General features: G+C 41.3%; 1 protein-coding gene across 2 annotated transcripts in view; it reads right to left on the reverse strand.

Annotated features, from left to right (window-relative positions):
- SLIT3 (slit guidance ligand 3) overlaps nt 1–26,867 on the reverse strand; it is a 499,607-nt gene that overhangs the window by 89,147 nt on the left and 383,593 nt on the right. For both annotated transcript variants that reach the window (XM_034066703.1, XM_034066702.1), the window contains exons 18-21: nt 19,286–19,429; nt 16,066–16,209; nt 10,725–10,888; nt 7,974–8,106 (exon numbers count right to left, since the gene is read on the reverse strand). In XM_034066703.1, the coding sequence (XP_033922594.1) occupies nt 7,974–8,106; nt 10,725–10,888; nt 16,066–16,209; nt 19,286–19,429 (585 nt within the window). The remainder of the gene's footprint in view (nt 1–7,973; nt 8,107–10,724; nt 10,889–16,065; nt 16,210–19,285; nt 19,430–26,867) is intronic.

The following is a 26,867-nucleotide window of genomic DNA, read 5'->3' on the forward strand; positions in this document are numbered from 1 at the left end:
CTTTATGTTTACATCATTTAAAAATAAAATCTATAAACACTAATAATTTCTTACATAATACACTTGATAACTGCTTCATCTCCCCCTTCCATGTCAGCACAATGCCCTCTCACCATTTTCTGTTGCTTCAACTCTCTTCTGAACTAAAGTACCCAGGCTCATGGTTACCTGCTCTGCCTGTGTACAGGATCCCACTGAGGCAGAGCATACAGTGGAGGTGACCTTGCTCCTGCTAGCATTAGGCCAGACTAGCAGGACCACAAGCTTTTGCATTACCAAAAGTAACATCCTTCCTTAAGGGAAATCCCCCAGTTGAACAAATTCTTCTCTCCATTCACAATGATCACAAGCATCAAGTGACAACATTACCCAGCAAACAGACCTTGCAAAGTAGTGGCAGCTGCTCTGCTGACACAGACCACCACAAACCAAAGCATGGGTTAGTTAACGCCACATTTACACCTCCCATGGACATTCATATCCAGCAAGTGTAAAGTCACTTGCTTCATTTTGACTAGATTCATTATAAATTATATTGAAAATTGAGTTCCTTGGTGAATTCACTCCATAAATTGTTACACAGAACTCGGGCACATATGTTACTATTTAAACAGGGCAGATCAAGTCTCATTTCCCCAGTCATGCTCTGTGATGGACGCAGCAAGCTGCTGGGAGTCTGCGCCTCCTCTTTCATCCCAGAAAGTTGCAAATCTTAAACGCATGCACCAGGGTAGGTTAAGGTTCCAGTCTCTATTCCAAACGCAAAATCCAAGGGATTTCCAAGGGAAATCAAAAGCAGGTCATGCATTATGTATTTGGAAGCTATATATGAATTTCCTTTAGGAAAGGAGATTCAACTCTTGCAATGTGTTGAAATCTTCAGGAATATATTTTCAGTATATTCTCTTGTTGATCCCAATATGAAATAGTCTGCAATTGGAACAAACCGATGATGGCTAGCCAAGGCTTTCCCCCATTTTCCTCTCTGGTGCAATCAAAAGTTGAAGGTACATATTTTATTCCAGCGCTTCATTATTCAGGCTAACAGACATGCAGACCCCTGGAGTTAAACCCCTGCAGAAGATCTGCTTTGAATAGCTTTGGAGTTGTACTGCAAGCAATTGCATGGTTATAGAAACGGAGTAGCAGAAAGCTGCAATGCTTCTACCAGTGGTATAATTCCTGAATAAACACACTGAAAAATTACTGCTAATATACTTCTCATGCAGGCATAAGAATAATTCCCCACTGTTAAACCTCTCACCACATTATCCTAAGAATGGCAGTGTTTTCTAAGCAAAAGGCATTCATTTTGAAAGCACATTTAAGAGCAATGAATTTGAAATAACCAGAGCTTTTATGGCATAAGAGTGTGCCAAGAATCAGGAGGATCCAAGATGCAACACTGGAAGACACTGGTTGCTGCAGGGGAGCTGCTGACTGCTGCAGGCCAGACCTGTTAAAGCCGGACCATGGGGACAGGGTTTCTGCACCTTGCCATTCCTGAGGGTGAAGGGGTGCAGCTCAGTTACAAGACTGCTTATTTATGGTTACATACATATCAATGAGAGAACATGGACTAAGCTACAGCCCCTGCCTGAACAAAACAACACGAGCCAGAACAGAATGATGCAGAGGGAAGATTGTCTCTGTAATCCTTTTCAATCCTTAGCCAAAAGGAGATGATATGCATGGCATCTGGTGTGCAAAGAAATTCTGGAATGAATGAAAAACTTCATGCTCAGAGTCAGGTTATTAATACATAGCCAGAGTCAAGAGTGGGTGTCAGCTGCCTTAATTTAGACACACTGACTAGTATCCAAACCAAACCCATTTGCTTCCTAAAGTCTTTAGATTCTGCAGTTGGGGTATCAGATTGGAAATGGATGCTGGTGGGAGTCCTGAAGTCTCAATAATGATTTGTAACCAAGTAGCAATTCCCAGAGCCAACACTGAAAAACCCCAAACCAAGCCACCAAATACCAACCAGGGAAGGCTTCTTCTAAACCATGACCAAGTGCTGGGACAGGTAACTGGCCAGGATGGTGGCACTGTGGGGCCTGGCCATGCCTTGCTCCATGCCTGCACTGCAGATCCCAGTGCTCACAGCAGCCCCAGAGCTCATCCAGCAACCTCCACACACACTAACATCACATATAAAATATTTAAAACTATGCATAAAAGTTGACAGCTGTTCTTTTTTTCAACTTGTCTATTTTTACACTGAAACCACTTGGATTGGAGGTGATATAACCACCAGCACAAGGTGCCAAAGCGTCATGTAACGATTGGAATCACTTGGAACCTTTTTTTGCACTGAAATGTCTATTCAGCCATAAAGTCAAGCTCACAGCTAAAAGAAGAAACCAGAGAGAGAAATCAGTTCTCAGGCAGTAATTGAAAAGGCACAAAGCTTCTCCTTTAATTTCTTTAAATATTTCATGTAAAATGTTACCTTACAGAAAATATGGTACTTGACAATTTTATGCAGCTCTAAAATTAAGTTATAGTCTGAACGTTTTGATGCAGATACCCAAGATCCTAAGATTTTGAGACAAGTTTCATTTCCTAAAACTGGTGGTCTGGAAGAGAATTGGGCTGTGAAGATGGAGCATCCACAAAGCATGAATTCTAAGAACTTCAATTACAGTCTCTTGAGAAGAAACAAAACTCTAGTACAGATCTAGGGACAAATCTGGACCTTGAATGTGCTTTACTTTTGGCAGCTCTGGATTTTGCTGTATTTGTACATCAGATCCCAGCCTACAGGGTTGATGCACAGAAACATGGCTGTGCTTGGGAGAAAAGCGAAGGCCTAAAGTTAAACTCACCTTCGGTCTCTATTGGTGCTAAAGTCACCTTTCTGATATGTACTCAAACTTCATCACTCACTGAACACATTATTAGGTATTACTGATACAATTTACTTTTCCTAAACTATCAGATTTGAAATGCAGGTTTAAGTCCTCTATTTCTGCTGTACCTAAAATATCCTTGCACAGAAATATCCATTCTGTCAATGAGAGGATTTTCCTCTGCAGTGAATTAAACAGGCTGTAAAACCTTTTATGACACAGGACTATTTAAGCCCAAGCTTCGATCTAAATTGTTTTTCTCCTTCATTATCAAAGGAAAAGTCACTGAATTCTGTGTTATAGGCCAGTGTATAAAAGAATCTGCATCCTCAAGAAGATGATTTTCATCAGATATCTCACTTCAGAGTTACCCCTTTGATCAAGAGCAGTATAAGCATACTGAAAAATGCACCTAAATGGCTACAATACTCTACATGTACCATAATTAACTACTTAGAGCACATTTATTGCAGCAATTTGCATGGCCCAAATATGAGCCACTGTTTTTAGTCACAAGTCAAGAGAAAGCACAAATACCTTGTTGAAAGATGGAAAGGAAGGTTGAGATGGGTGGTGAGTACCTCCAAGTAGATGTGGCAGCAAATGATGGGAAGCATTATCCTCTGGCAAGTGAAGATACAGCTGAATAAAGGTGCTGTGCTAAGACTGAGGTAGCAACAGGCAGCAAACTAGAGGTGGGAAACAAAGAGCTAAAAGACAGTTGAGGGGATCACTACTAGGAGCCACTTGTGCCATGTACTGAATAAGCTTGGAGGCTAAATGAATCTACCAAAAACACACATGGGAAAGAGAAGGTTTGTGAGGAGAGAAAGAGAAATGGCAAAAGTAATGCAAATATTAATACGTATTAACATAAATTAAAAGAAAAACGATCACTAACAATGATGTATGGGTGCAGGTTTTTCCTAACAACCCCATCAGTGCTATCATATAGCTCAGTGTCAAAACAACATTTGGAGTGTAGAGATGACATGATTAGTACATATTTATTCTAAAGCACACCAGGCTCATTAAGTTACAGCTTATGCACACGCCGTCCACATTAACTGCCTCCAGTGTTTTTCCCCAGTGCAAAATATTATTTGCTGTAGGTCCATAAAAGCAGCTGGATGCTGTCAGATAAGACTTTATTAGAAATAGACTCTACTTTTGTGGAAAAAAAAGAAAAACCTAGTGTTAGCATGCTGAGGTAATATGGAAAGGGAATAAGAGCATGAGAAAGTTAGTTCAAACAGATGGGGGGGGGGATAAAGAAAAGGAAGGCCTGAAACACTAAGCAGCAGCGAGGCTAAGCTCCAAACTAGCTCATTGCATCAACATTGTACTTCTGAACATCTGGACTAGGAAAATGAGTATGTTCAAAAACCCCAAGGCTTCTTTTCACAGCAAGCACAGTGGGGAAGCAAGCAGGCAGTACGTAAATATACAGCAAAGGAATCTGTAAGAAACAACGTAGGACTTCCCTATTCCCAAGGAGCCTAAAGAAGGCTTGCCCATGATGACGGGGTTTGGTGAAGGAATAGCTGGAAAACAGAAACTTCCTGCATCATCATCCCTCTAAACAGCCAGGAGACCTACTGATCTTTTCCACCCTATTCTAGATGGAAGGTTTCGCTGCCAAGGTAATCCCTCCTCCCAGGGGTGGTACAAACCAAACACAGGGATGTCTCCTGTCATTCCAAGTTCTAAATGTGAAGGAGATAATGGTTTTCACATGTTTTGTCTATACACACATCCAAAACAGAAACTCAGGAAGAAAGCTGGGAGGAGTGAGCCTGCATCTCTAGTCTACCATGTAAAACATTGCTGTGGATCCTTTTTGCTGAGCTTAGGAACATGGAAATTTGACCCAGCAAAGGGTAATGTTTTCCCTGTGTGCCTGTGCAAAAGATACGTTCATTTTTGCATGTTGCTATTTAATACCTGTTACAATGGGGAAAAAAATCCTGTTTAAGGCTATTTTAAGACCTTTAAGAGAATTTAGGAGAACTGAGAAGGCTCCATTCAGACATAACAGACTGGTTTATCTAGATACATGGCTGTTCTTTAACCATGTTGTGCAAGAACACACTGCAGTTTAATCAAAAGCACTGCAGCTAACCTGCCTTGTAGATAAATATCAATAATGGAAGTTTAAGTTTATTCAAACTGAACCAGGGGAAGTTCAGGTTAGGTATAAGGAAGAAGTCCTTTACTGTGAGGGTGCTGAGGTGTTGGCACAGGGTGCCCAAGGAAGCTGTGAGTGGCAGTTTTGAAGGCTGGGTTGGACAAAGCCTTGGGTGACACTTGGTCTAACATGAGGTATCCCTGCCCATGGTAGGGCGATTGGAACTGGATGATCTTAAGGTCCTTTCCAACCCAAACCAGTCTGTGATTCTATGATTCTATAGATGTCAGACTGGCACATTCATAAAGATTCCACTAAAATGCTCCCCTGCATTACAGAACCATAGAATCGGCTAGGTTGGAAAAGACCTCTAAGATCATCAAGTCCCTGTTGAGGCCTCCGCAGGCCTACCAGGACAAGAGGCTCTTTTACACCCTTGTCCTCCTCTTGGCATCACTTGTGTTCTTCATGATCCTGGTTTTCTGTGAGTGCCTGGTGGCAGCAGGGAGATCCCAGCACACTGCCCAGAGGTCTGATGTGAGAGTGTGGAAAGGGAGACAGGGAGCACAGGCTGCAGTAACACAGGGCAAGGCTTTTTAATCTATCTGAGCACCTGACTGCTGTACTGGTGAGAAAGGAGAAGACATCCCTGCCCTGGAGGCTGCTGTGGCTCTCTCAAGCCATGGTATCTTCTGCAGCTGAATAACTTATGTATTTCCTGGTTTCATGGGCTAAACAGATCATAGAATCATAGAATAGTTAGGGCTGGAAAAGACCTCAATATTATTCAGTTTCAGCCCCCCTGCCATGGGCAGGGACACCTCACACTAAACCATATCACCCAAGGCTCTGTCCAACCTGGCCTTGAACACTGCCAGGGATGGAGCATTCACAACCTCCCTGGGCAACCCATTCCAGTGCCTCACCACCCTAACAGTAAAGAATTTCTTCCTTATGTCCAATCTAAACTTCCCATTGCTACCACAGAAACAAAACAACTTCAAGATTATAGCCTTAGGACACAGTTCAAGGGACCCAGGCCTGCCCTAGGGAAATGGGGGTATTTTAGTCTGAGGAGTGTAAACAGATTGAACAAGATCAGTGTCTTTTATCCTGTGTCCAGATATCTATTGGGTTCTCTCTGCCAACTTATAGCTGTCCTGAAAGCAAAGCAAGGCGTTCCACAAGAGATGCTGTTTACGACAGCAGCAATGACAAATCTCAAACACAGAACAATAAAAACACTTAAGTTCATGCTAGCAACTTGGGACCTAGGTGACATAGTCCCTTCTAGATTATGGGCAGCACCTTATCTCAGTCTGGAAGCAGAAGGCAGACAAGGAGGATTGATCTTTTTTCTTTAATATGTATAATTGATTTAATTCTTGTCACAGTTTCGACAGAGACATGACATTTTTAGTACCTGCAGCTCATCTTTTAGTATAGGCACAAATAAGGAGCTCAGTTTATGTTGGTTGAGAGTGAGATCAGGATTGAATTTTGAGACAGCTGGGCCAGATTCAAGGTTATATTTGCAGAACATGAAATATTCAGAGCCAGCCAGGCCATGGCTGACTGTGTTCTGCTGACACATTTCTGGATTGAAAGCAGAAAGCTGAACTAGAGGCTTGCAGCGCCAAGAGGCTCCTACTGAAGAAGACAGTCACGTAAACTCTGATGAACTCAAACTGCTCAGTTCCAGCCTATTGCCTCATTTGCCAAGAAATAGCTGAAGAAATATAGCAGTTTTCAAGAATGTGAGATTAATTTCACGCTTTCTGTGAGAGCTATGTCACCAGAGCATCAGATAGTATCAGTAAAGCTCAATATGCAAAATTGAAAGAGAAAATCTTCTCAGTGTGGCAGTGGAAATCAAAGGAACATCTGTGAGATCTTATTGTTGGCAAGTCGTATTTGAATGCAATGAAACCTGAACGAGAACAGAGCAGAAACCACCTTGCAGGCTTTTTATCACAGATGGCAGTGTATAAGGGAATGTGGGCTAGGACTTATCTTTTAATTCAAACCACTATTAACCATGAGCTGGACAACAGTGTCTCAAGGACATATGCTCCTCAGTCAGCAATAAAGTCTTGTATTTGACTACAACACCAGTAAAAATAGAGCAAACCCCATTCTCCCATCATTAAAATGATGTGTACTTTACTCACCAGCTGCCCTGTTACAAAAGAGTAAAAATAATACTAGACACTAAAAAATGGCAGAATCAGATTATAATTCATTACAAAAGTCACTGAACATACCAACCAACTCAACCAAGCATTTTCACATAGAAATGTTGATGAGATTGTAACAAGTTTCAGTAACAACTCACCTGGGATAGATTTGAATAAGGACCTGAGGGGGAAAAGCTCAGTGTTTCTATTGCCAACTGTTAAAGCCAAGCAGTTCCACCAGTGTGTTTTCTTTCCATGGAGAAAACCAAAATCAGTATAAAGTCATAGTGAGGGGTAGATGAAAAGACTAGAAAGATGGTTCTCAACTAGGATGAATTTACTTTACAATTTAATGTAATTATCTGTTATTTTAGCCATTTCATGAGGTTTGGAGGAAAGAATTCATTGTTTGTTTCCACCACTGGCTTTCTTTTCCCCTTGTTTTAATCTCCTCAGAGGATAATTAGCTCACAGCTGGGTAAATCAGGAACATACTTTCATCCTTTCAACCTTCTTGTTGCGAGCATAGGCTTCTCATAAGCACTACAACATTATTTGATACTAATACATGCATTTCTTCCCTACACACAGAATTAATAGGTACAAAGATAGATAAACTCTGTTCCTGTTACACAGCAATGTAGTCAGTCAAGGGACAAGTATAAAAATAACTGTGAAAACATATGGAAAGCACCAAAGCACAAAACACCAGTCACTAAAGTCAAAGGCAAAACCCCTGAGGACCTACAAAGCCTCACTATGATGTAATTTCATTAACTTCTCATGAACGAAGCTATGTAAAAGGTAACTTACAGCTCAGTCACGTCTTTGGGAATCCCTTTGGGTAATATCCGCAGCCCTTTGTTGCTGCAGCGTACCACCGAGTCCACACAGGTACACTGGGAAGGGCAGGGAGGTGAAAGCAAGCAGCTGCTTTCTTCATTACCTGCAGTGGGAGAGAAACAGAGCATTAGGGAGGCAGACTTACAGTCCAAAGTCATGCACCTTGAAGAGAACTGCTTACAAGGACCAAGGAGGAACATCCCTGAATCCAGGGTCACCATCACAATAAAGCAGACCCAGTGCTTTGGATCAAGCTGCCTTCATACAGGCTCTTCAGGCAACATGAACAATGGCTCAAAACCCAAATAAATAGATTTTCCAATAAATGTTTTTTTTCTAAGGAATATTTACTTCTCTCTAGTTTTGCAAATGACAGCAAAATTAATTATGTGAATCCCAAATCCTCCCCCAGCCCAGCTGAAATGAAGAACGAGACCAGAACATTGCACTTAAATTCATCTAGACAGAAGATATCTGCTATCTACTCCGCTTTAGGAGGATCTTTTTTAAACTCAGCTTTTTAGCTGTTTATTTTTCCCTTCTGAAAGTCAGCCTGGCACTTCATTTATCATCTGAATTGTAAAACCGCATTGTTTTTGACAAGGATAACCAGGCAAAGAACAAACTGAGCAGCATACTTCAACTGCTGGTGATCCATCTGTGCACACATAAAAATATCTACTTTCTCCAAAAGTGGTTTCAAAGGTCCATAAACAGCAGATTAAATCTTGTAACAGAAGAACAATGGGCTTTCTGCAGAAGAAACCAACTCTTTGAAGTTAAGAACATTAAAGGATTCATTTTCCCTAAAAGCAACAGGCTTAGCAAAGCATAAGGCAAATGCATGCTACAGTGTCATGATGTATATGAAAGGAAACACTTAGTGGCACATTCTCTAGATGACAGTGAGAGGAACCACACAACTGTTGGTGAGTACAGGCAGCCTGAGCCGACCCACATGGAGACACAATGCTGCAACCCACGAGCACACAACCAGCTTGCTTTAACTTTGTTTAACTGCTCCAAAGACTAACTGAGACGGATCTGTTTCCTACTTTGCTCTGCTGGAAGTGCCCGTGAGCACTAAGATGATAGAATAAGACTGGAAGTCCTGATGCAAGATAACAAAATTACCCACCAATGTATGGGTAGAGGGACAGAGGAGCACAACCAACCTACAGAACAGGATAGAATTTTTCCTCTTTTTCTCTCCAGCAGAGCTTAATGACTGGAAACTAAATTCAAAGCCTTTCATAAACCTGCAGGAAGAGTACATTTCTTCAGCATATTCAGTTTTCCCCTAAGCTCTGTGTGTTACACCCTGCCACCATCTACCTTCCATTCACCACAGCTGTCTGAGTGGCTTTCTGTGATACAGAAAGCTCTCAAGTGTGGAATGTCGTTCTGTGCACTAGGATTGGTTTATTTCTCCCAAACTAAGAGAAAATAGTTCTTTACTGACTAAACTGGAGTCCTTCGAGCTCTGAGCCCAGGCTCCATGGCCTGCTGCCAGACTGTACAACTGGGACAGGAATTCATTTCCACTCTAAGTAGGAAACTTCTATCACCCTCATGGTCTCTGTAGAGTTACAACAAACTGCAGCTCTACCGTATCTGATCTTAAGAGGCACTCACAATCTACAAGTCAAGTTAGTCATGCAGTTATCAGTCAGTTTTTCTCCTTACTATTCTCTTTCAAAATCTGCTTGATCAGAAGACAAAGAACTACCTGGAGAAGGAAAGAAATAGCAATTGTTTGCTTTTCTTTAGTAAAACCTATATGGGTTCAGCAAAGCATCACTGACTCCTTTCAAATACTGTTGTGGTTCAAGTCCAGTCGGTAACTCAGAACCACACAGCCGCTTGCTCGCTCCCTGCTTTCTTCACCCCCGAGCTCCTGGAGGGATGGGGAGGAGAATCCAAAGAATGTAAACCCCACAGGCTGAGATAAGAATTATTCGGTAACTAAGGTAAACACAAAACCACTACTGCTATCGCCAGTAATAGTAATGATAAGGGAAATAACAAGGGGAGAGTATACAACCGCTCACCACCTGCCGACTGATGCCCAGCCCAACCCGCGCAGTGATGTGGGCTTTCTGGGTGACCGGCCCAGTTTATACAATGGCATGATGTGCTGTGGTATGGAATACCCCTTGGGCTAGTTTGGGTCAGGTGTCCTGGCTCTGCTTCCTCCCTGCTTCCTGTGCCCTTCATCACTGACAGATCATGAGACTGAAAAGTGCTTGACAGGAGTAAACATTGTTTAGCAACAACTAAAAACATCAGTGTAACCAGCGCTGTTCCCAGGCTAAAGCTGAAAACACAGCAGTGCACCAGCTACTTAGAAGGAGGAAAATGACTGCTACAGCTGAACCCAGGACTGCATTCATACCTGTTATCGGTGAAATTGAACAGTATCCAAGACTTCCCAAGCAAGCACAGTTTCCACAGGCTTCAGTGTTAACTAGGTGTATGAAAAAGGAAGTGGACGGAAGGGCCAGGATCACACCAGGATTACATAAAGGAGAGCATTTGTCTAGAATAATGTATTCTTCTATTTAGGTGTAGATATTAGAAATTCAGAAACAGGAAATCAAGAAGAAAAATTAACTCCTGATAGGAAACAATGATCTCTTCAGCTCTAGATGGCTCTCCTCCTCATCAGTGCTCACAGAGGTGCCAACATTATCATAATTGCCAAGAACTGGCTTTTCTTACCATCACAGGTGAAGTCCTGGACATCTACGTCTTGGATTGGAATATCCTTTAGGAAAAAGGGTTTCAAGCAGCGTGGATTTCCACTGACAATTCTCTTCTTCCTCAACCATTTTCCCAGCCAGGCCAAGTGGCAGTTACAATTAAAGGAGTTAGCCAGCAAATTACTGAAATGGAACAAAACATAATTGCATCAAACAGGAACATACAGAAGTACAGAAATAACTACAGAAAGATGATGGTTCCAGATCCAAGCTCTTTCCTGCCATCTGTTTCTCTGAGATCCTCCTCTTTTCTACAGATCAGGGAAGTTCTATGCAGGCTTCAGACTAGGACTAGGGTTGTAATTAAGATATATGCATATATATGTTTATAAGACAAAGTACATACTGCTACAACTATTATTTAGAGGTACTGACACCATTATCAGGGCTGTATTTCAACCCAAGCTACCATCACATCCAAGTCTAAACCCACAAATGCATGATTTTTAACAGGATTACTTGGGGTAATGCCACGGAAAAGCCTGGCACTGAGCTACACATACCACTCCCCATGTGGCTTAGCACACCCATCCTTGCCCCAGTGTACTCATGCTTCCCACTCACCTGTATTACAGCCCATACAAACCACTGTCAGCGGGAGCCACTGGCAACCTGAATTTGGGTTTCCTATTGAAATAGTAAGGATAGCACTCTGTATGCACAAATGTACATCTAAAAAGCAGCATTGTCATCTTAGACCACTTCTTATGAAGCTTTCTAAGGTCAGTGTAGTGAAAAGAATCTGCTCTACTGGCTGATTCACTACAATCTACTGTAGTTGTAGGCTCACTGCAACTGTGCTGTGCTGTGCAGTACCCAAAGCAACCACTTGACATCCTCTGTGAGAGGGATGGATCCTTAACTCACCTTGGGTTAGTGGCATTTGAAAAAGGAAAGCCCTATGCACCCTGTTTTAAGCCATGAAAAAGTAGATGTGCAGCAAGTTTCTCAGTGTAGCAACTGTATCATAGATAGTGTAGAAAATATATTATTCATTCTATTTCTTAATAGGCTGTGATCCTTTCAGTGAGTGTGAGAATTGTTTTAAGCATCCATCTTTACAAGCTAACTAGAAGTAGTGCTGAGTTTCTTGGAGTCCTGTACTGAAATGCCTATCCATAACCTGTACATAAGGAGTTTTGTGACTAAACTTCAGATTAAGGAAAGAGGCTGATATTCCTTCTAAAAACCCCAGAAGGCTGACTATCTAATGTATACAGACAGGGAGAATCAATGGCCTCAGTCTGAGGTTGCCTCACCGAAAAGAAATGAGCTGTCAACCCCATGTATGGTAAATGAAGTATCTAAACTAACACCGATGGAATTCTCACATCATATCTGAGTATGTCCAAGAGTTGTTATTTTGGTAATACAGACAAAAGATGATAATGGAATTTCTCTAAAGCACAAAAAAATAATCAAGGCCTTAAAGAAACAGGCACTTTAAATGCAGGTGGAGTAGCCAAAGACCTTTGAGTCTTCACTTGTAACATACTTTTACAAACCTAAACATGTAGGTTTTCAGCTAACCAACTCCTTCAGAAAACAACAGTGCTGAAGACAAAAACATATTGTACAGATGAGGTGGGGCAGCAAGAAAACAAACCCAAAGCAGGTCTTAAATTGTATAGGTTCTAGGCCAGCAGCACATACCCACAATAAGATATACAGCCGCTTTCTGCATTGTAAAGGAGCGTACTTCAATCACTGCACTAGCCTGGAGCTCTGGGTGTGTAATTACATGTGGATCAAGCACAGGCTCTTGTACGTTGTATGTAGGGGGAGAACTGGGGGCAGGAGAAAACTCAGCATAATTGTTCCATAATGAAAATACTCAACCAACTCAAACTCAACAGGGTTTGAAAGTAAGGCTAACTTGCAGTATAAAGGTGAGAAATGAACAGGTTTCATCAGAGCTTTCAGGCAGAATATGCAGAAATGTCCTGAAAGGATTACTCTAATTCTAGTTACTTTCCTTCTGAATTGCTTTCCATTTTCTTTAATCCATAATGGGAACACATGCAGGATGCCTTGTATATTTTCCATACTGACACACTTTGGCATGAGAAGAGTGTTTAAACCAAATGTTTAAACCTCCAATGCTAAGTGAACCAATGCTTCAAAGGCCACTTGTTCTACTGATGGAAGTGAGTGAGATCATATTCACACAACATCTTCCGTGACACAAATCCGTTAGAATGAACTAATCCACAATTGGAAACAAGCAGCAGGTGTTTGTGGAAAACAGCAGCTCTGAATGTAAAGAACATTGTGCACATCTAGAAAGCAACTTGCTGGGACACAGCAGAAACTCTCAGAAGCATTCAAATGGTAAATCAGAAAATGCTCCCATCTGAACAGTAATGAACCCTTTACAGGGGAGAGGCTGTCAGTAACAACCCACAAACCCTCACTTTCCCCTTGGCAAAAGGGTTAACACATGAACTAAAATGTATTAAATCCTTGGATCAGAATTTGGATTATGTTTTTCTTAGGAACTAAGAAATCAGGTTTTACAAATAAAATTAATAAACAGAGAAACAAATCTGCTTTGAAATCCAAGAAACTGGGTAAAAAAAGGACAAACTTCTCTTGTCACACATTACACACATCCTTCTGGTGTAGCTCTACACACTTTAGCAACACCTGGATTTTGTTCTTTGTCCAAGTGCAGAGTGATTTGTTGCTTTAATGTCGTATGAAGTTCAAACGTGTCCCTGTGTACTTCCCATGGCAAGACAGTGATGCAACTGTAAAAATGTAAGATCGAGGCTCTCTATAAAGGATCACGTGGGATAAGAGATTCCCTACTTGAAAAGCAACTGAAAGGCCAGTTCCTTGCAAAAGCTTCATGTTGGAACCTGGCTGTTCAAGAGGAGTTCTCAGGTCATACAGGACAATGTTGGGCAGACAAACTGTTATAAACATTCATCATTATTAATCAGTGCCTACATGTAAGGCAGTGATTTCACCATTCAAACACAAGCAAAACAGTCAAGCTTTTAGCAAAGATGTTGTACTAACATTAAATCCACAAGTGTTTACTCGAGGACATAGACATATTCCTAAAATCATGGAGGAATACAAGTCATGAGGAATGAAATATGCATATCCAACTGCAAGTTAAAAACTGAAAAGAAACCATGGAATAGTAATGATTTAAATAGATTCTAGTGACCTGTTAGACAAACATACTGAAACCTATCTGCATACTGTTGAAATTAGGTTGAAAATGTATCCTGGAATTCGGGTTACATTTATTATAGAATTGTTTCATGTCATTCTGATGAACCAGTTCTCATTCTGGCTCCGCACAGCTATCAGAATAATAATTCATGGGAAACCAGTTCTGCTCACAAATAGGCCCATTTGAGTGTGTAAAGAGTGAAAGACAGGACTGAACTCTGTATGCAGGAGTGCAGGCTGACTTCAAATTAGAACACTATAGCAGCTAGTTTGACCAGTAACAAATAAAAACCTCCTATTCTTTTTACCAATAACTTACAAAATACATGTTCTTCCTCTATTAATAACCATTCATCAGGGCATTATTTCCATAGCCGTTTGTGTATTGATAATATGAATGAGGCTGACTCACAAAGAGCAACAACAAAAGGAGCAACAGTTTTTAGTGCTGTAAATATGCCAAGATAAAAATGGAAATGTTAAACTTTGTATGTATTTCTGGCTCACATTAATAGATGCAAAAATAAGTCATTACAATACCCGATTAACTCCCAAAGTGTGGGTTGAACAGGAAAAGCAGTCATACTATCTATCTTCAGTGGTGTTGTCATCTAATACATCCACCTACAGTGGAGAACTGCTAGGAAATGAACACATCTGAATTTTGAATTTATATGTGAAATAGCACTATAGCCTTAAACCAATGCTTATAGAAGTGAAAAGCATCCCTTCTCCTACCTGTAGATCAAGCATAGGTTAACAATGTGTCAAAGAACAAACTTTTTCATCAAGACCTGGCTAGGAAGCTGCCATGACAGGTGTAATTAGAATTCATTTCCAATGCAAGGCATTCTAATTAACAGCAGTTTTAATTGCTGTTAGAAATGGTAATAATCTTTACCCACAGTTGAAAACAGAAGAAAGTGGCCTATCTTCTAACAAAATATGACAAACATGTTTCTATGCAAACAAAGTAGGGACTTTATAGACTGATTCAATCATAGCTATTAAAGATGCAAGTACAGGAGTTGCAGGCGGGCACTGCCTGCAGCACAGGGAGAACAAGCTTTCAGCAAGTACCACTCGCTTTGAACACTGACTTGAAAACAGTCAATAAAATGAATCTGGTTGTGTCTCTCTCTTTGACCATCAATTTCAAGGAGGCTTTTGGGACTACAGAAAGTAAATGGAAGAGAAGTTCTTTATGCTGCATGAAGCTAATGCCAAAATCAGAGCCGATTTGCTGGTGAAAAGTTATAACAACAACAGAATGAAAGTATGAGCAACAAAATAGCTGAGATTTAACACTACTTTTTCCTGCAAAACATGATGGGAATGCTTTCAAAAGCATTGAAATACAGTAGCACCAACAGTTTATTTTGACTAGACAATTAGGATGTAGTTTCAGGGCAGACAACTTCCATTAACAGCAACACCAGGGGCCCCATTCACAGCTGGAGACAAAGGGCAGACTTTCGTTCATATTTATCAGTCTGTACTTTATTAAAATGGACACACTACCGAAAGCATGTAAACATATTTAAGAAGCAAGGGGAGTACTTCAAAGAAAGACAGAAGCTTATCAGAACAGCTTAGGATGGGATTTTCAAGTTCCCATTCAGCAGGACTTGAGTATTTTGCCTTCTTCTAAAGGCTCTTCTAAAAATCTAAGCATTAGCTGGTAGATTTCTTCTGATATTTAACTAATCTAATTGAAATCCAAGAAAGCTGTTCTTAGAAAATTAGACTCTACTGAAAGTAAAGCAGCTTCAGGGAGCTAAAGTGTATGATAAGCTATGCACTTCTGAAGCTGCAGAGCATCTTTCACATGAAATTCTGCTGTGCATTGAATAGATTATGACACAGCACAAGAGTTGTCCTGCCCCAGCCTGGCAGCCTCCAAGTGTTTTCAGCCACTCCAGCTGAAACAATTCCTATGTTTTTCAACTGTTTTCCTAAATCCCACCTTGAATCCTCCAAACATGCAATGCAGTAGGGTGGGGTTTTCTTTCCCTAAATGAGGTTTTCTGTATATGAACAATAAGTAGCTTGATTTTGTAGAAGCACAGAATAACATCATCATGACATGTTCATACCATAAAAAGATAACTTACATTGTAGACAAAGAGACTAATGTGCTGAAGGCTCCGGGGGTGATAGTGCTGATGTGATTGTCATACAGTGAAAGAAGCCTCACTGAGCTCAGTCCAGCAAAGGTGTCATTGTTTATACAGCTGATAGAGTTGCTCCTCAGCATCCTGCAAGGATTAAAACAAGGAATTAGGAACTATGGGGGGTGATGGGATGGAGAGGATGGTGGTGTATGATTTCAGGATAGGAGATCCATTATCTGTGGCATCAATGAATGCTTTGGCAAGCACTGTGCTCTATTTTTGTTGATTGCTGAAGTACAACACAGCTATAGGAGGGCTACATTCATGTAAACATTGTCTCATGAATTTAAAATGCCTTTCTTCCACACAACATTAGAAGCTGATGATCCACACTTTGAAGTAGGATGCAATCAACATTATGACTGGTGACAACCTTGGAATAAAAGCTAAAGTCTTCATTTAGTAACTATCTGAGAGTAAGTGAAGAGGTGTTTCAGAGATCAGTTGAGAAAGAAAGCCAGAAATGTGTGACAATAACAATAGTGGCTGTATCCCCTCTACTCCTGTCATGGATGTTTTTTGTATCTCACACTGCATAAGTATGGATGGAAACAGCATCCTCAGCAGAAATCAAGGAATAGCTTAAGAACTCCAGACCTAGCACAAGCTTTGAAATGTCATTATACTCATTAACTGACATGACAAAAAGCAGTAACCATCCTATAAAATGGTCTTTGCTCAGTGTTTGTACCAGATGTATCAGTGCTGTGTTTTGGATGATACATGTCTCTGAGTCATTATGGTAACAATGAACTCAGTGATAAAGCCCAATTAATCTGAAAGGCTGTAGTATCTTGTTGCACTCCATAACAAAAAAGGCTCACGTATATTTGTTACACTGCATGCCAATCAACATCTGGGGCTGTAAACATCATTACACTGCTGTGATATTCCTACTTAGGTGAAAAATTACCCAGTAATTAATGCATACTACTAAAAATCCACAAAATATATGCAGCTCATGCTGCTGTTCCAGTGAATTGATCCTGGTTAATTCCTTGGTATCAAATCCATGCAGCAAACAACAAAAATTCAGGCTCCTTTAGGAGGCTGGATTTAAGTCTCAGATTGGTATCCACCAGATGGGTACTCAGGTGCTACATCAATAGATACTTGAAAAATACCAAGGAGAGATTAGATATGGCTGGCAAGAAATTCAGTGTAATCACAAATACTCAGTGTTTAAGTCCTGAACATAACATTGCTTTTGATTTACTGTTCTCTAGGTACATTTAACATCATAGGCTCATGCTATCAACAGTTCTGGTCTAGCAACTGCAGTGAAACTGTGCCAGAAAGCATCTCAGGGCTCAGATCCACACACCTTACATGTGGAGTACTAAGCTGCCTGAAAGCCAGGTCAAGATCACAAGCTCTAAAATGAAGGGGGCAGTAAATAGGAGAAGTAAGACAACAACAGTAGGAAACATCTGAATTCTGTGTGTACAGTACCAGACAGTAGTACTGCAAGATGGGATGACTGAATTTGGATGCCAGTCTTGAACAGTGCTTTATTACATGTCAGGAAACAGTCTTTTAAAAACTGGACCATGACCCTGTCCAGTGGGGCCTCTTTATAAAGGATCACAATCTTAATGTTCAGAGAAAGTCAATTAATGGACAGAAATATATGTTCCTCAAGCCAAAACCTTTGGTTTCAAATCATAGTTCACGGTGCACTGTGTGCCCTTCCTGGAGGAAAACTTATACTTACAGATCCTCATATCATGCTGTGTATATTTAGACTGCTTTATGGGCTGGGGGTAAATGTAGGTCAGGTCAGCAGGATAGCTTGAATGTTAAGCATCTTTTGATTAAAAAACGCTGAATTTTGTTTAGGAGCACAGCCACAGGCTGCTTTACACTAGAAAAGTTAATTTAGTATCTATGGGCGTTATTTTCAAATCCCTCACTAAAATGCATACGTTAAATTAAAGAACAGATGGCTGTAACTACAGAAAAGATGTTAAAGGAACAGCAAAAGCAAAGTTCCCTATTCATCATTACAGGCCAAAGTCTGTGAAGGAAAACTTTCTTCTTACACTTGAGTAGGGACTGAAGTAAACACGCCACTATATTCTGTAACATAAGTATTTGTTGCAAATGAATAAATCACAGATTCTAAATTGCATTTGATTCCTAGAATCTGTTTACTGACAGCATCCACCTAGTCAAGTGCTGTCTTCCCACAGCAGGGAAGACCATGCACAAAGTGTATTTCTTATGCACACAGCATAGATACTGTCTGGCACGAATTTCTGTTGTCACCAGAAGCCTGGTCCCTGACTGCTTCCCAGGATGGTGGATGGGGTGGATTAAACATGATCTTGAAATCTTGTTTATGATTCCTCTTCCAATATAACTTTTAACATAAAAATAGATTAGTGTTAGGAACTATGAATTTACATGTGTTAGTTCTCAGAAATAAATCAGAGCAGTTGTCTAAGCACAAAAGTGATACCAAACTGATTCCTTATTCATCTGGACTCTGTCTCCTTCACACTCTCCCCAATGACAACCACATGAAGAGTATACCCACACCATTTTTATGGTACTTAATGTGGGCAAGAAAGAGCATGCTGTGGCTATACACCCATACCTGTGCTTGTGGGCTACACACCTGGTGCAGAGCGAGTGGCCAGCTACCTTCTGTCAGCAGAACCTGTAACAGTTTGGTCATGCCTGCTCTGAAGTTGTTTAGCTCTACCTGTTTTGGTGGCAGTAATAACTTGAGTCTTTCATTTACCTACTGATTCCTTAAGAGTTTGTAGGATATTTAATAACTTTTAGGCTCCTGGCATACTCTGGGGTTTGGTTTAAGCAGACCAACAGTTCCAGTTTGGGTGGAGGCTGAGCAGAAGGATGGATTAAGAGATAGCAAATGTGTTCCTACATGCCTTGTTTCCATAGGAAATAACAAAATAATGAAGTTTTAAATGATTAAAGGTGCCCCATTTGATCATGAATTTCACTATCATGTTACACAAATAGCAGATAAATCTCAAAGCTACCCAGGGCTAGAAATATATTGAAGACTACATGACAGTGATGCAAGAGCATTGGAGCTTGTTGTCTAGAGATATATTTTAGCAGACACTGCTGAACTTGAGCAGTCCCACTCAACTTAGAGGGATAGAGAAAGCCAGGTCTTTGCACTTACAATGTCTTTAGCCCTGAGAGGCCTCGAAACATCCGTCCATGCACTGACTCCAGTTGATTCTCTGTCAGAATCAGCTCCTGCACTCCTGAAGCTCCATCAAATGTGCCTTCTCGGATCTCCTTGATCTTGTTGTTGCTTAGATTTCTGGAAGGACACAGCCAGTCACAATAAGAAAGTTATTACTGTTCTATTCCAAACATATATCATCACAAGGCAAGGAGGGAGCCTTTCAGTAGTTATCTAGAGACATTCTTTCAGCAAGAGGAACATACAGAAGTTCAAAAGTGTACCTACTGTACTTACACATAGTTTGCCTTCACTCTTCAAGACCACAGTAATATCAGATATATCAAGAGTCTTTAAATTAATAGTATTACCAGCTTTTAGACCTCATGTCATTCTTGCTTATAAATGTCTCAGGGATACAATAAGTGGGGTTTTCCAACAGCTGATTTATGTCCATGAAGTTACGGATCACGCTTGGGACTGGGGGCTCACCCAGCAAGAATCATATAATGTTAATACCATGGAAATAGTGTCACACATTGAAATAAGGCCCACTTTTATTTTGCGTACTAAGACCTTTGCTCTTCTTAAACTTGGCACAGGAGTAACATACAAACCTGTGTGACTGCATGTACCTGATGTAAATCCTAATAGTTGCACTCATGAACTCTCAGGCACCTCTCAAAACGAAATGAGTAGGACTGAATTTACAGCTTCTGCAGTATACAGCATTATCTTCTAAATATTTACTCTGCCTATAGAGTCCCAGGATGTTTGCTCACAGATCAGCCTGGGAAAACTTCAGTCTACAAAGTCAAATGAACTCCTGATGAAATGCAAAATTACTCTTTTGAATATTTCATCTCTGTGCAAAACCCAGTGAACAGACAACTTCTGAATGACAAAACACCATCGGAGATGCATTAAAATAAATGGCTTTTAATTATTTAAAACACTCCTATAAAAGTCCTTAAGCACATTAAAACCTTGGGCTTCAGTCCTTTAAGCATCTCCTATGATGCCCTGTATAGATTATGATGAATGAACCTATATGTTTAGGTTCATGATAGGAAACACTATTCTTCATTTTACTGCCTCTAACAAAAAAAAGAGAAAGTAAAAGACAGGATTTTGCTCCCAAGAAGATGCCAAATTCCAACATTATTACTCATAGTGAATAGCACATTATTCCATACATGACCCCAGTAGACATGCAGCGTGAGTAGTAGTTTGATACTCCAAGTCCAGGTGATATAAACAAATGACAAGGTATCAGATTAACACCTGGGCCACTCTTCTCAGAAGAACAGGGCAATCTTGTTGGGATAAAAGCTGACAGAAGACATGGGAACAGCACAGCTTGGCCTCAGATAGAGATATGTGGGGTTTGCTCTTTGCAGAAGTCATCACTTAATAAAAGAAAGCCAAGTCTTGGAGCCGTGTTTCATGTGGGAAATTTGAGAACGCTGGTTCATGTCTGCAGAACAACTGTCAGATAGTGGGCCCTATAGCATGTGGCCCATCACCTCTTGTGCATTCTGTGATCAGAAAGAATAGGAGTATGCCAGCTATAAGCCAAAAATAACATTAAAAATCTAGAAATACTTACATGCAGATTCTGCTTTCCAGAAGTTCAGTACTTTGTGCTAACACTCACTTGAAGAGTTTATGTTCAATGTCAAAGCTAGTCAAGGAAGGATATTCTGACATATGCATTTAATTTTGGGCCTCAGCTATTCCTCTAGTGGAAAAGCTTATAGCTCAGCATCTCCTTTGAATACTGGCATAAAGAAATGCTCCCAGTGATCCCTTCCCTGGTAATGATCATGTCATGATGCATATTTGCACAGAAATACATGAACAAATAAATAAATGCTTGGGGGGGGAGGGTGAGTTACTACAATGCACAAAGACTTTGACTTTCAGTTCACAGTCTGCAAACTGACATATTTGCACTTACCAAGTCCTATTAATATTTTTAATGTCTAAAAGATATTTAGTCACTTGGGTGCAATTTTAATGGATTATTCAAAGCAAAAGAAAGAGCAAATACTGGAGAAAAAAGGCTGGCCATAATTTGTAAAGAAATTGGCACATTCATACAATCCAAACCATCTGAATTTTAATTGCTGCCAAAGAACTCCTGTAGATAGGCAAGTTCACTCAGTTGAGTTAATACTGTCGGATCATTTCAACAACACAAAGCTATCCAAATATATGCTAGCGGTGTTAGGAGAAGTCAGTTTTATGCACCTTTCCCATGGAAAAGATTTGACAATCCAAGATCAAATGCTATGGTGAAACTTGCAAGTTGCAAGGCAGAGAAGAGACAAGCTTTACAGTAATAAATAGGCAAAGGAGGCCACGTTGGATGGGGCTTGGAGCAACCTGCTTTAGTGGAAGGTGTCCCTACCTGGGGCAGAGGGTGAAACTGGATGAGCTTTAAGGTTCCTTCCAACTCAAATCAATCTGGGATTCTATGATTGACCTCACCTGGAGCATTGTGTGCAGTTTTGGTGTCCTCAACATGAAAAGGACATGGAACTGTTGGAACAAGTCCAGAGGAGGCCACGAGGATGATCAGGGACTGGAGCACCTCCTGTATGGAGACAGGCTGAGAAAGTTGGGGCTGTTCAGCCTGGAGAAGAGAAGCTGTGTGGAGACCTCATAGCAGCTTCCAGTATCTGAAGGGGGCCTATAAGGATGCTGGGGATGGACTATTCATTAGGGAGTGTAGTGATAGGACCAAGGATAATGGGTTGAAACTTAAACAGCAGAGGTTTATACTGGATATAAGGAAGAAATTCTTTACTGTTAGGGTGCTGAGGCACTGGAATGGGTTGCCCAGAGAGGTTGTGAATGCTCCATCCCTGGCAGTGTTCAAGGCCAGGTTGGATGAAGCCTTGGGTGATATGGTTTAGTGTGAGGTGTCCCTGCCCATGGCAAGGGGGTTGGAACTGGATGATCTTAAGATCCTTTCCAACCCAAACTATTCCATGATTATATGATTGTCAAAACAGATGCTCTGCCAACCTGGATTTCTTTATTTGTCTTCCTGAATTAAAGCTTCCCATAATGGAATGCAATAACAACAAAGAAAAGGTGGAGGACAGCTCTCATTTACTACAGAAAATTCTATATGTGTCCTCCTGGAATCCTGCCCTACTTGAGTAACAAACATGAGGAATTACATACTCTTCAGTCTACAGCTGCCAGCAAAAATAAGATGATACAATCCTTGAAAGACGAAGGCACTGAAACTGAGGCCTGCTTTGCAGCTCAGGAGAGCTCTACATCGTCCTTCCCAGCACTAAACAACTTTGGCACTTGATAAGGTATTTACCTAATTGTTTCTAATCAGAAAAACACTTCAGAGCCTTTACAGCAAAGCCCCATTATAAAAAGCCCATCCTCTTGCCATGCTCAGCTTCTGTAAGGGATTCTTGACATACTGGAAGACAATGAAAAAGAAAATGGATCTTGAGGATTTCCCACGATACCTATGCCCAATGGCAGGGCCCAGATGGGAACCTATAGCAACCTGGTCACTCGAGAAAGGTTATTGTTTCCATAAAAACTCTCTGATTTACCCTGGTGATAATGTTTAATCCTATTTCCAGACTTTTCTTTTGGGTAAGAGGTCAAAAGAAGCTTGGGTTTACTTTATGTGGGGCTGTGAATAAGAAATGAACAGATCCAAGGAGGTATCAAAGTGACATTGCTCACACAGCTCACTTTCCAGTCAGATTTTACTTACTATATGGCCACAGTTTATAAGAGCATTATTTCTGTGGACCTTATAACTTCAACACAGAACAAGCTGGATTCTAGTCAGACTTAACAGAATCATTCATGCTACTGGACATGCTGGCTCAGTTTTTACATTCCAGCATGTTATCTATTGCTACCCTCCTCCAAGAGCCACCACCAGAGCAAGCTGTTCTTAGACACAGAATGGCACTGAAAGTCTTAAGTACTACAGGCAGACAGTGAAGTACATCCAGTGACACTCCTACATTCATCCCACAGAGCAGACAGATGGCCTCACTGGGGAAAAAGATGCGGCACATGATCAGCCCAAATCATGGAATCCCAGACTGGTTTGTGTTGGAAGGGACCATAAAGTTCATCCAGTTCATCCCCCTTCAGGCAATGGAAGCTGCTCTGAGGTCTCCATGCAGCCTTCTCTTCTCCAGGCTGAACAGCCCCAACTTTCTCAGCCTGTCTCCATACAGGAGCTGCTCCAGCCCCTGAGCATCCTTGTGGCCTCTGGACTTGCTCCAACAGCTCCATGCCCTTATGCTGAGGACACCAGCACTGCACACCAGTGTTCCAAGTAGGGTCTAATGAGAGCAAAGGGGCAGGATCACCTCCTTCAACCTGCTGGTCATGCTCTCTACAATATAGTTTCCAGAAAATAAACTCTGTTCTGTAGAACAAGTGACAGATGAGTGCAACCTCCATTGCCATGGCAAAATTCATGCTTAGGGGAAGGAACAGCAAGTAACAGCTGTTTCCAAGGACACAAACTACTTTTACCTCCCCAGGAAACTTGAGATGCTGTATTTGGAACTGACTGCTAGACTGCAAACTCTGTCATGATTCAATTTTATTTTGCATGTGAAATGTGTTAAATCCTGGGCTGACACTCCATGAAGTTCAATGTAGGAGAAGTATTGACAGACAAATTAAGCCTCCAAAAGCAATGATACACTAGAGGTGAGTTTGGCAATACCAGCTATTGCCAAGACAGCCTGACACTTCCTAATGTAAGACCACACTTTATGTTCACTTTGCGACTTTGGCAAGAGGTAACAGAATGAACTGTTAAACGTCCCTTTCATGTTTGAAGGTATCACCTTCTTGTTTGAATGTGAGCTCATTGCCATTTTTAAGTCCAGAAACAGCTGCTGGGACCTCAATGCGAATGGCCAGTCCCACTGATCTGGTACAGGCAACAGGGAGTGGGCACGCTCTGGAGCTGACATCTGGAGCTGCAGCCTGTCCCGATGGGTCAGTATTCCATGTCACCAAGCAACTGTATCTGTGCTCCCACTGAGTTAGGTACCCAGGAGGGTTTGGAGCCTAAACCTGTTTGCCATGGCCAGAAGACCATGGGTCTCACTGCCAATGGAAGCCAAGGTCTCACTGCCAAGGTCAGACACTGGAAGCTGCTATGAGGTCTCCACGCAGCCTTCTCTTCTCCAGGCTGAACAGCCCCAACTTTCTCAGCCTGTCTTCATACAGGAGGTGCTCCAGTCCCTGATCATCCTCGTGGCCTCCTCTGGACTTGTTCCAACAGTTCCATGTCCTTTTGATGTTGAGGACACCAGAACTGCACACAATGCTCCAAGTGAGGTCTCACGAGAGCAGAGTAGAGGGGCAGGATCACCTCCTTCGACCTGCTGGTCACGCTCCTTTTGATGCAGCCCAGGATACGGTTGCTTTCTGGGCTGTGAGCACACACTGAAGCTGGATCATGTTCATTTTCTCATTGACCAACACCCCCAAGTCCTTCTCCTTGGGCTGCTCTGAATCTCTTCTCTGCCCAACCTGTAGCTGTGCCTGGGATTGCTCTGACCCAGGTGCAGGACCTTGCGCTTGGCATGGTTGAACTTTCCTGCACTTCAAGCAGACTCAAACTGCTCCTTTAAACTGCTCTGCAAAATGTTGGCAATACAGCTCTTGGAGCCTGGAAGTCACTGCAATGTGAGTTAAGCTGTAGAGACAAGTCATCCCTTTGCACTTGTGAGATCAGGTTAGGCAATATGGTAAGAAAGCAGTGAAAACGACACTGTTCAAGGCAGTCTGGAAGATCCACTGGAGAACCCAGTAAATTACTTCTGGTCTGGGTTAGATCTGTCTACAGGAATGCACATCACCTTTGTATTCTACTGTAAAAAGCATCAAATATAAGGATGGATTAAAACGTAGGTTATAAACCAGCAGCATGTAAATGGGATTTTGCAGCTAATTATTGAAGTCGAGGTGTTGGGGTTTGTGTTTTAAAAGGCATCTGCAGACATATTAACCTTTTAAAAATCAGCCAAGGAATCTTAGCAATTTAAATCCTAAATAACATGTGGCATAACTCTGCATTATGGGTCTGTGACCTTTACATTTCTATATCAAGAATCCCATTTTGATTTACATTAAAATGTATTAAAACCTGGGCAGACACATCATACAATAAGGTTCAGTTTAGGAGGAATATTTTCAGACAAATTACACCCCAAAACCTCATTATACACTAGAGGCAGTGTTGTCAGCACCATCTCTTGCAAAGGTGGTCTGCCCCTTCCTTTTTGTTTGTACATATTTACTTTACAACATCTGCAGTATTCAAGAGAATGAGCTGCCAGTTGAGGTCCTTCTTGTGTTTAGAGGTGGACACTTCTTAGTTTTACTTTTCTTTTCTTATTTTCTTTTTAAATGAAGGAAGTTCACCAGCAAATGAAACTGACCAAAATACCATTGTTCCCATATCGCAAAACCCTTTTTGTGGAAAGACCAAAGCACTCACATTCTGATTTCAAACGTGTTACTTCATAACTACCATGTAGGTGTTTAACTCAAAGGATGTGTCTTCATTGTGAAGATGTGTTAGGATTTGGCTGAATTCTTAGTCTTTAAGATTCCTGCCACATCCAGAAGACTATAGGACACACTTCTTTGGAAAATTTGTATTTCAGGAGCTAATTTTCCAGAGATTTTTTTTCACTCCAGATTCTTCTTCAGATGACACCTCCTGAGGTCTCTCAGGACAGAGATACTGTAGCAGTAGGACAAGGGGTGATGTGTTTAGGCTAGATATAAGGAAGGAACTCTTCCCTGTGAGGGCAGTGCTCAAGGCCAGGTTGGACACAGGGGCTTGGAGCAAGCTGCTCTAATGGAAAGTGTCCCTGCCTGTGGCAGGGGTTGGAACTGGATGATCTCAAGGTCCTTCCCGACATAAGCCATTCTATGATTTTATATTCTATGATAATGAGGGTTTGATCACTATTCTTCCTCATTAACAGCAGCTCAATGAAGAGCGCATGCATTGCATTCCTGCCACATGCAGGGAGTTGCTGCATTGGGACCATCAGCAGTGGCAATCTCATTCACTGGTATCTCCCTTACACCTCTCCAATTTTCCAAACCTAAATCCTGAAGGTTTCATGAGGACAGATGCTTTCCAATTTGTGTGTACTTCTGTATATCACACATTTTTCATGCCCACTGACTATCTACTTACATAGACAAAACAGCACTTCAACAATGTCAACAGCTTTTTCTAAGTGCACCATAGCTACAACTTATAGATCATTCATAAGCTCTGAAGCTGGTGTATATGATTAATTCCCCAAGCCTGGCAGCCTGCACTTGCACAAATACAACCCCCACTTCCAAACCTGCAGTGCTGCATATGAAGCTCCTGCAGAAAACTGACATCAGCATCCCACTACAGTAGTCTCCAAAGCCCCATAGATCTTACACGGATTCCAGTGGCAAGGGAGCGCCAGATGGTAGTAACCACGTGAAATGAATGCAGCAGAAAAAGCCTGGGTGGTTGGTTTCCCTAAATTACCTTGAC

Source organism: Melopsittacus undulatus, chromosome 10 (genome assembly GCF_012275295.1).
Source record: "Melopsittacus undulatus isolate bMelUnd1 chromosome 10, bMelUnd1.mat.Z, whole genome shotgun sequence".
Classification (NCBI taxonomy): domain Eukaryota; kingdom Metazoa; phylum Chordata; class Aves; order Psittaciformes; family Psittaculidae; genus Melopsittacus; species Melopsittacus undulatus.